This window comes from Nicotiana tomentosiformis, chromosome 11, assembly GCF_000390325.3.
Source record: "Nicotiana tomentosiformis chromosome 11, ASM39032v3, whole genome shotgun sequence".
In the NCBI taxonomy this organism is placed as follows: domain Eukaryota; kingdom Viridiplantae; phylum Streptophyta; class Magnoliopsida; order Solanales; family Solanaceae; genus Nicotiana; species Nicotiana tomentosiformis.
The window spans coordinates 70,669,571-70,680,806 of NC_090822.1; the positions used below are offsets into that span (position 1 = coordinate 70,669,571).

The 11,236-nt window shown below is 38.5% G+C and overlaps 1 protein-coding gene across 1 annotated transcript; it reads right to left on the bottom strand.

Annotated features, from left to right (window-relative positions):
- Positions 1 to 9,438: 9,438 nt before the first annotated feature.
- On the bottom strand, positions 9,439 to 10,909 carry LOC104095234 (zinc finger protein ZAT10-like). Its single transcript, XM_033655850.2, has one exon. It carries the CDS (start codon positions 10,451 to 10,453, stop codon positions 9,665 to 9,667), a length of 789 nt encoding a protein of 262 aa, XP_033511741.1. The 5' UTR covers positions 10,454 to 10,909; the 3' UTR covers positions 9,439 to 9,664.
- Between the last annotated feature and the right edge of the window lie 327 nt (positions 10,910 to 11,236).

Consider the following 11,236-nt stretch of genomic DNA (forward strand, 5'->3'; position numbering starts at 1 on the left):
GTGAGATACCGCTTGCATTGAATGTTCAGGCCCTGGCCAACCAGTTCGTGAGGTTGGATGTTTCTAAGCCCAGACATGTTCTAGCTTGTACAGTTGCTTGGTCTTCTTTGTTTGAGCGCATCAGATATCGGCAGGATGACGATCCTCATTTACTTGTCCTTAGAGACACAGTGCGTCACGGTGGTGCCAAGAAGGTTACTGTTGGAGATGATGGAGTTTTGAGGATACAGGGTCGTATTTATGTGCCTAATGTGGATGTACTTCGTGAGTTGATTCTTGAGGAGGCCACAGTTCCCGGTATTCTATTCATCCGGGCACCGCTAAGATGTATCAGGACCTGCGACAGCATTATTGGTGGAGGACGATGAAGAAAGACATAGTTGAATATGTAGCTCGATGTCTAAATTTCCAGCAGGTAAAGTGTGAGCATCAGAGACCTGGTGGTTTGCTTCAGAAGATAGAGATTCCTGAGTGGAAGTGGGAGCGTATCACTATGGATTTTGTTGTTGGACTCCCACGGACACAGAGGAAGTTGGATGCAATTTGGGTCATTGTGGACAGGATGACCAAGTCAGCACACTTCATTCCTGTGGCAGTTACCTATTCTTTGGAGCGGTTGGCAGAGATTTACATTCATGAGATTATCCGTCTTCACGGTGTGCCCGTATCTATCATTTCTGATCGAGGTACACAGTTCACCTCGCAATTCTGGAGGGTAGTACAACGTGAGTTGGGTATGTGAGTTGAGTTGTGCACAACATTTCATCCTCAGACGGACAGGCAATCCGAGTGCATTATTCAAATCTTGGAGGATATGCTCCGCGCATGTGTTATAGACTTCGGAGGATCGTGGGATAAGTTCTTGCCCCTTGCAGAGTTCACCTACAACAACAACTACCAGTCGAGCATTCAGATGGCTCCCTATGAGGCATTATATGGTAGGCGGTGCCGGTCGCCAGTTGGGTAGTTCGAGCCGGGAGAGGCTCGGTTATTGGGTATAGACTTAGTACATGATGCCTTGGATAAGGTTAGGATTATTCAGGATCGACTTCGCACAGCTTAGTCCAGGCAGAATAGTTATGCCGACTGCAGAGTTCGTGATGTTGTATTCATGGTCGGAGAGAGAGTGTTGCTTTGGGTATCACCCATGAAGGGAGTAATGAGGTTCGGAAAGAAGGAAAAGTTGAGCCCTAAGTATATCAGGCCTTTTGAGCTTCTAGAGAGGGTAGGAGATGTGGCTTATAGGCTTGCGTTACCACCTAGTTTAGCAGTTGTTCATCTGGTATTCCATATGTCCATGCTTCGAAAGTATCATGGCGATCTGTCCCATGTGTTAGATTTCAGCTCTGTCCAGTTGGACAAGGATTGGACTTACGAGGAGGAGCCGGTGGGTATTTTAGCCAGGCAAGTTCGCTAGTTGAGATCAAAGAGTTACCCTTCAGTTCGAGTACAGTGGAGAGGTCAGCCTGTTGAGGCATCCACTTGGGAGTCCGAGTCCGATATGCGGAGTAGACACCCCCACCTTTTCACCAGCTCAGGTACTTTTCTATGTCCGTTCGAGGACGAACAATTGTTTTAGAGGTGGGAAATGTGATGACCCAAAAGGTCATCTTCTATTTTAGAACTCAATTTTGTGCTCTTAAGCCTTAAAATCTCATTTATCCTCCTCGATTTGCGTGCACCGGACGTGTTTTCGGAAACATTTTATGTTGAAAATTGATAAAAATAAGAATTTTTGCCTTAAAAGTTGATTTTAGTTGACTTCAGTCAACATTTTTGATAAACGGGCTCGGATCCATATTTTGATGGTCCTGGTGGGTCCGTATCGAATTATGGGACCTGGGCGTATGCCCGGAATCGAATTCGGAGGTTCCTAGCTCGAGTTATGAATGTTTGATGAAAACTAAAAGTCTGAAAATTAATTATTTTTAAGAATTAGTTGATGTTCGGCCTTGTTGATACCGGATCCGTATTTTGGTCTTGGATCCCGATATAGGTCCAATATAATATTTAAGACTTGTCTGTGAAATTTGGTAAGAAACGGAGTTGATTTGACATGATTCAGACGTCCAGTTGAGAAGATAAGAGTTTTAAAGCGTTCTTGAGAATTTTATTTGATTTGGTGCTAAATTCATAATTCTAGGTGTTATTTTGGCGATTTGATCACGCGAGCAAGTTCGTATGATATTTTTAGACTTGTGTGCATGTTTAGTTTGGAGCCCCGAGGGCTCGAGTGAGTTTCGGATAGGCCACAGGATGTTTGGACTTTGGAAAAATCTGGTTTTCTGCAGATTCTGGTATTCTGGCATGTCCTTCTTCGCGTTCGCGAAGGTGCTCTCGCGAACGCGAAGAGTAAACTGATGAGACCGGAATTTTCTTCTTCGCGAACGCGAAGGCTTGGACGCGAACGCGAAGAGATGAGGGCGTTACCCTTCGCGAAAGCGACAAGCTCATCGCGAACGCATAGTGTTAGGCACTGGGGGGGGGGGGGGGGGGGGAGGGGAGAGTCAGTCTTTCCTTCATTGCGAATGTGAGCAATATCTCGTGAACGCGAAGGCCAGGGGGTAGCCTACGCGAACAAGGTCTCGCGAACGCGGAGGCTTGGCAGCCTATACTCTTCGCGAACGCGATGAACACTGTCGCCCAGCACTTAACAGAATCCGAAATCGGGAATTGGCCATTTATTTCATTTTCTCAAAAACCAAACGGACTAGAGGCGATTTTCAAGAATTATTTTCTTCCCCAAAGTGTTGGTAAGTGATTCTAAACCATTTTCTTTTAATTACCCATTACATTTTATGAATTATCAACCTAAAATCTAGAGTTTTTATTGTAGAATTAGGGGTTTGGGTAGAAACTAGGGATTTCAGAAATTTGGGGATTTAGACCTCAAATCGAGGTTGGATTCCAAAACCAATTATATATTTGGGCTCGGAGGTGAATGGGTAAATGGATTTTGGTCCGAACCTCGGGTTTGACCAAGCGGCCCCGGGGTCGATTTTTTTACTTTTTGGAGGAAAATTTGGGAAATCTAAATTTATGCAATATAATTGATTCCTTTGGCAATATTTGATATTATTGAGTCATTTTTGAATTAGATACGAGTAGTTTGGAGGTGAATTATAGAGAAAAAGCTGTGATTGAGTATTAAATAGCCTTCGGAGCGAGGTAAGTGTTGTGTCTAACCCTGACTTGAGGGAATTAGGAACCTCAGATTGTTTGCTATGTGAAATTCATGTGAGCGGCGTATATGTGAGGTAACGAGTACTTATGCGCCGCCAATTCACCTGTTTTTCCTGTTTCCCTCGTTTTTCTTAGATTGTCTCTTTCCTATGCCTAATTGCTACTTGTTTATACTATTGTTGTTAAATTAATTGTTCTTATCATGTTTACGGATTTTCTGGTGATAATTGAGTATTTATTTCAAAGTTGAGATTGATATTGTGGAACCAAATGTTGAAGTAAGGTTTGTACTTATTATTCTATCTCCCTGTTGTTATTTATTCATTGCATTATGGTAAGGGAGAGTGTTAATGCACGAAGGGTGATGACGTGCCATATTGTGAGTGTTAATGCACGAAGGGTGATGTCGTGCCATATTGTGAGTGTTAATGCACGAAGGGTGATGTCGTGCCATATTGTGAGTGTAAAAGCACAAAGGGTGATGCCATGCCATGATATGAGAGTTAATGCACGGAGGGTGATGCTGTGCCGTTTCTATTGATTTTATGGTGAGATTGAGAGTAAAAGCACGAAGGACGATGCCATACAATTTTTCCTTTATTGTATTTGTGTTCTTGTTGATTCATAGTATATTGGTTGTTCCAGTTATCATCCTGTTGTAGTTCTTTATCTTGTATTTTCCCCAGCATGTTTCCCCCTCCCGATATTTCCTGTCTAGCTCTTCATTACTGTTATTTGTATATACACTGTTAAATTGCACATGTTGATTTTTAGGTTCCTTTCCTTAGCCTCGTCACTACTTCGTCGAGGTTAGGCTCGACACTTACCAGAACATGGGGTCGGTTGTACTGATACTGCACTCTACACTTTCTGTGCAGATTTTGGTACCGACTTAGGTTGATCGAGATTTTTGCTGTTGGACCCGCTATCCGGAGACTCAAGGTAGATCTGTCAGCGTTCACAGACCTTGAAGTCCCCGTCTTTCCTTCTGTTTTACTGTTTCTTTCATTCAAACAGTTGTATTTCTTTCAGACTATTACTTGTGAATTGTGACTCCAGATCCGGGTGGTAGTAATTAATACAGTTTTGATATTATTCCGCACTTATTATATTTCATCTTAGCTAATCATTGTCATTTACTAAATGTAAATAAGGATTGGGTTTAATAATTTTCTAACGTTGCCTTGCCTAGCAAGTAAAATGTTAGGCGTCATCACGGTCCCGACGGTAGGAATTCCGGGTCGTGACAATAGTTCTGGCTTACTTGAGCATTTTATGAAACACTATGTGTGCATTAAGGTTTCAAGGTCCTCCTATGGTGGATTCTTTCACCCCCACTATCCAAAGTTCACTTAAAAGAGCCAAATAATCCTCCCACTAACCTAGATGGTACATGCATGTAAAATAAACAACTCTCACACCCAAGAATTGCTTTACTAATTGCCTATTTTTAGTTAAATTTCGAAATTAAAGGTTAGGGTGTAGAATCTAACCTTTTGGTTGAAGACCTTGTGAGTTACTCTAGAGAAATCTTCAAGGTTTGAACCAAGATTGATGAGCAAATGACTTAGAACTCCTTTTCTCACTCTAGACCACTTTCCTCTCTCTCTAAAATGTAAGTTTGAACCTTCTAAAATGACTCTTAATAGTGTTTTATAAGAATGGGGTCGGATTTATAAAACCAAAAAATATAAAGCTCCGAAACACAATCTGCGGTCGCATATGCGACCGCATAATGTTTCTATGGTCCGCAAAATGGGCCGCGAAATGGCCCTCCGGAACTGTGCAATCCTGCCCTACTCTACGGCCATTCTGCGATCCGCAGACCTATTTTCCGGTCGCATAATGCGCCGCAGAACCTCCCTCTGGAAAATTTTTAAGCTAGTTCCGCAGTCGATGTGCGGCCCGCGAAATAGTTTTACGGTCGCATAGTTGACCGCAAAATATCATCCAAACTTTCCCAGTTACCTGTTTCACTCTGCGGTCATTCTGCAGCCCGCAGAGTGATTCTGCAGCCGCATAGTTGGCCGTAGAAATGTCTTTTTCTGCCAAAAATTTTCCTTTAATACCCAGCGCATTGTTCAACCCAAAAAGTCCAAACCACGGCGAGCTGAAGAATCTCCACAATCGTCAACACATAAGCCTACTTTGGCATCACGAAATCCAGGTTTTTAGGCAATATTTTACGGGGCCTTACAGCTACATCAATTGTTCAATGCCACCAAGTTACTATTCATCGTCATCCATAATCAACACTTGCAAAATATAAAATTCAGGTGATTACTTAATTTATCAATTCCAACTTTTGCTAACAAATAATTCCATAGGTTCATTGTATTCATCAATTTCATCACCAAGGTTACTATTCATCTTCTCTCATTTTCTCAAAAGTACTATTCATGCCATGAACTAGAGTTTTATAATCCAATATGTTAACCATTAAAACTTGTAACAAATGCTTCAAATACTTCTAACTACTCATAATAAACGATTTTGAAGCACTAGAATTACCTCTAGTAGATCAATCTTGAAAAATCACAACTTTGGTGATTTTTGTATCCTTGAGGATTTGATGATGAAATCTAGTATTTGGATGTACGAATGATATTAGAACTCATGTATATTGAGTAAGAATCAACCCAAAATATCATTAACAACTTAGCTTAGTTGGTAGGACTTGATTTGAGCTTAAAATCACATCTTCACCTTAAGAACCCTAACCCCCAAAGCTCAAAATACTCTCTCTCCCCGATTTTGTACTTATAGGCCCAAATTTTTGGGTTTCGGATGCGGCCCTCAACGCTTCGCGTCCCTAGTTCACTCCTCCTCCAAGCTCGGATGCGGACCCAGACGCTATGGCAGTACTTCACTGCCAGTCTTTGGTAATTTAATCATAACTTCTTGTAGGAATGTCTAAATGACAAACAGTTTGAATCGTTAGAAACTAGACTCGAAAATCTTTCATTTGATAGGTTGTTCACCAATATACATATATATATATATATATATATATATATATATATATATATATATATATTAGAAACTAGACTCGAAAATCTTTCATTTGATAGGTTGTTCACCAATATACATATATATATATATATATATATATATATATATATATATATATATATATATATGCTCGTCCAAAGTTAGGTCATGCGCGTACTCATTTGGAACTTTAGTCTATCTTGTAATTTTCAACTTGACTTGTCCCAAGGGCTCTCCTTAAGCCCTATATCACTTCAAATACACCTTGTACACTTGTTATTATGTTAATGGGATATCTTTCATATTATTAATTAACACTCGCATACAAATAAATATAATTAGCACACGTCAGACCTCTTAATAACCTTATAATATTTCGAAACTTTTTTTTCGGGGCACTACATTAGCTGAAGCTCAAGAGCAACTGCTGCTCAATCTTAGCTGTTGTATAGTGTTTGAACATTTTCTAGTGGTATTAGTGTGGTTACATGCTCATTCTGGAGATGAGAAGACATTATATGGCTCATATTTACTATGCAGGCAATTGTTGATCTATGGACTAGCAGGAACTTGTTTTAGGTACTTTTATATCGGCTAGATATCTGGCTATAGAGTGGGCTGCTGTGCACACAGATGGAAATCAAATTTGCACATTACAAGCTATATCAACACCTGCTTCTGGCAGTTCTGGATGACTACTATGCAGTAGTGTAATTGTTTGGAGTCCTCATTTGCCTTGTTCATGGGAGTTGTGTTCTGTGGAATGCATAATCTGGCGTCCGGTGAGAGTTTTGGAGGTGCTATTATTTGGTTATTGCCCTTGGCCTTTGGATTCACCTGCACTACTTGCTTAAGGAAGCTTACATCCTACCATTATGTAATAACTAGCTTGTTAGTTTCAATTTTAGTTTCTTCTATTCTAGCTAGTGATAGTTTTCATTTTTAGAGTTACTTAGACACTTTGTAAGACTTGAACCCAATTTAGAATTATATATATATATATATATATATATATATATATATATATATATATATTAGCTACTAGGCAATCAGCCTATTTGCTTAAAAAAAAGAGTAATAAGAACATTCAAATCAATTGAGGCATTGGCATAAGAAACAAATGCATGAAAAATGAGACACGAACTTAATTAATTTACTTACGATGGTCCTTGCACTCCCTTTCTTACATTGTTAATAATAAAATTTAGGTCTAAAGGTTCTATACATGTAGAATTCTTTATGTTTATGTCTTTCTTAAATTCATCTTCTCAATATTTAGGGGAAACAAAACTAGAAATCTATAACTTATTTTTGGTAAAAATGGGCCCCCCAAATTTGGGGCCTAATGGTTCTTGCATCTTGCTTATGGATTAGTGACACCAATAACGATGTAATAATACTCCATACTCTCACTTTCACAAATCCATGATGGCCGATCAAATCACGGGGTATGCATATTCGAAAGAATCCAGCGTATTAGAATACTTTAATTTATGTGGAAGGGTTGAGCGAGCCTAAAAAGCAAGTTTAAATAAACTTAAATTGGTTTTTGGATATCTTGTTGAGAAAAATTCTTAGCTCAGGAAAGATATTGTATGAGGCAGAATTATTGACTTTGGGTTCAATGAAATGGCAATTCCCCATAATCTCGAGTCATTACAAAGCCAACACTTTAACACGTAGTTACTTAATCCCCTAGGTAATGAACACCACGCCGCATAGTCCAGCAAAGGAAAGCAGATTAGGCAACATAATTAGTTGACAACTCAAAGAACACAAGAATATATCCCATCACTTATCAATCATACATCATGTGTATGTTATATTAAAAAATTGAAAGGATTACTTCTACTCCTTAAATTAATAGCAATATAAAGATATTCAAGACCGCGTAATGTGCTACTCAAGAATAAAACTTCCACTTTGTTTTTTGACGCTGGCTTGCTGCACTGTCTACACGTAGCCTTGCTACTTTTTTATTTTTTGGGGTACATTAACAAAACAAAACTAAATGCATACACACTTCAGTCTCAACCAACTCAACTTTTGCTGCTCTTCTTCCACTTTTCCTAGTAACTATTTTCAGTTTGAGTTTATATCTTACTGGATCCATAGTATGGTCAAGTACTTAATCCACAATAACAGGTAACGCTTCAATCAAATGTTATACAATAGTTTTAAAGAAAAACTTGCTATACTGGTCAAATGTACTGAAGTGAAAAATGTTCTTATTATCTTTTCAATTTCACCAAGCTGTCAAGAGAGAGAAAAAGCAAGAAATTTTATAGTACATACATACATAATTTTTAAAAAATAATTAATCCGTGAGCTAATTATCTTAAATTATTATTCCATTGATACATTTTGTTAAATCAGAGCCACATTCAGTAGTGTTACTAAGTGGAATTACTAATGCACCCATTAATCTCTTTTGATGGATGCATACTTAGCTTTAATTTATACTTTAGAATAAAAACTATTCAACTAACATGACTTGAGCAGACAATAATTTGGCCATAGCAAATGCTGATACACTGCACACATATACACTGACTTGGGAAATAATTAATATACAACAAGAACGTTGGTCTTGTAACTGAAAAGGATACCTCCAAATACATATATGGCTCCTTACGAAAAAGTCAAATAAAAGGAATAATTCTTTTTCTTTCTCATATTTTTGGCTAGAAAAACATGTGATTAAACAAAACATGAGGGGTTTGTACATATTGCTAACGATAATAAATGGAAATAGAACGTGGATTTGGACAAAAATTCCACATGAGGCAACCGTATACCCATATGGATAGCACTTTTACATCGTGCAATTGCATGCACCGCCACCCTTCACGTCCACCGTCTCGCAATTGGACCTTACAAAACATATAAGCTTGGAATAATTTCAATTAGTAATTTTTTTTGTCTCAAAAGGGACATAGGTTTCGACATAATTTCAAAATCGCTTTGACTTATAAAATCACTAACAATATAAAACAAATTTAATTTTGTAATATTAAAAAACTTATTGCATAACAATCGCTCATAAAAGAGTGAAGGTAATAAATTAGAAAATAACGTAAGTTACTTGCCATATAGAGTGTAAATAGTCTTATGCTATCCGTGTATTTTAATTCAATTCAAATAGCAATATTATATTTTTTGTTAAATACATATACACATATTCAGAAACCAATAAAAATAATTAATACCATAAATCGTACTCTTTTCTAGTCAAAACATTCAACTAACAAACAAAGGCCAGTAGAGCAATAAAATTATTCCAGTAATTCTGTATTCATGTGTCAATGATCTAACTCAACAAATGAATAACCAATAACGAAGTTCAACAAGAATGGCCTACTCTCTCTAACAAACAGTGTCCTAAATCAAGTACTCTAAGTAATAAAACTATAGTTTCTTTTTCTCAAAAAAAAAAATGGATCACAGTGAATCAATTAACTATTTTTTCTAACAATTTAACTAATTCCCGTCAATCCGAAAAATATAAACGCGGTTTCTTAGTAGGCATAGGGCTTTCTACTTCTCGCTCGCTGGAAAGTTGACTTTTACCTCTGCAGTCAACGGTCAGTCCCAAAGAAAATTCTGGCGGCGGCGGCAGATTCAGGTCAAAGTCTCTCACTGTCCGGGCTGAGCCACCGGCTTCCGACGATATCACGGTGTGGCTACCACCGGCTTCACGGCTACCCCCACCACCACCAATAATCTTGCCTTCGTAGTGGCGGCGTTTATGGCCACCCAAAGCTTGACCAGTAGGAAAATACTTGTGGCATATAGAGCACTCGTGAGAACGACCACTAGGGTTTAAAGAAGTAGTTGATGTAGAATTATCATCTGAAACGGTGGTGGCAGTAGTAGTGGAGTGTTTATTACGGTGGCTTGCTTTATGCCCACCAAGTGCTTGATAAGAAGCAAAAGACTTGTTGCATACGCTACACTTGTAAGAATGTTGCTCTATTAATGCTTCTTGATCTTCTCGTGGTAGTGGATCGTTGGTAATTTGTTTCTTTTGTTGTTGGACAGCAGCAGTAGTAGTACTAGTAATATTATCATGATGAGTAGAATTTGTGCGGCCGCCGCCTGATCTAGCGAGCATGATAAGACAGAGGGCAAGAAATTCCTCTTCAGTTGGTTGGATTTCATTGCGAGGACGTTTCGAACGTTTTCTCTTGGTATTAGAATCCAAATTGACTTGGTCATAGATGGGTGGTATAGTAGGAGTTGATTCTGTTGTTGGTGATTTCAAAGCTTCAAGAGCCATAACTTGTTCTTGTTGTGTGATCAAATTCAGGAGAAAATACGATGAGGAGGAAGAAGGAAACGGGAAAAGTGAATAAGAGTTGAGTGAGTGAGTGAGTAAAGGACTAACGAGAAGTTTTGTATATAAAAAAGAAAGGGAGTGATGGGGAAGTTGGAAGTTGCGTTAAGGAATGGCGGTGGAGGAGTTGTGTACAGGTTATAGCTAGGGTATGTGTATAATAACAACACAGAGAGAATTATGTAGAAAACGTGAGTAATAGTATATTTTACCTTTTTCTTTTAGGTTTAGGAGAGCTGGAAGGTGGAGAGTGGTGGGGTACTTAATTAATTAGAAAGGAATTTCCACGTCTGGAGATGAGTTGGGGAATGGAAGTAGTGAAGTAGGGGTCAAGAACAACAAGAGTGGGGAGTGGTGAAAAAGGAAGGATTGGGCTTTTTCCCAGTTATGCTATGATTGAGCTTTTTCAGCGACTTACTTTTCCCAAGTCAAAAATAAAAATATACTCCTACTAGTAATAGGGGTGGCTCCCCAAATAAATCAAGGTTTATGACTTTTCTATCGATTTATCGGGAAAATCAACACTGTTTCTCTAATTATTTAATTTAAGGTTACTCGTATCTTAATTTACTAGTTGGAAGTGGGATTCTTTATATCTGAACAATCTTCATTCGTCAACAAGATTTTTTAAGCTTAACTTGCAGATGCAAATAAATTTGTTTTTCTATCTGACTCGAGAAAGTATCCCAATCTTCCTTTGTAATGTTAAAATACGTACCTCAAACT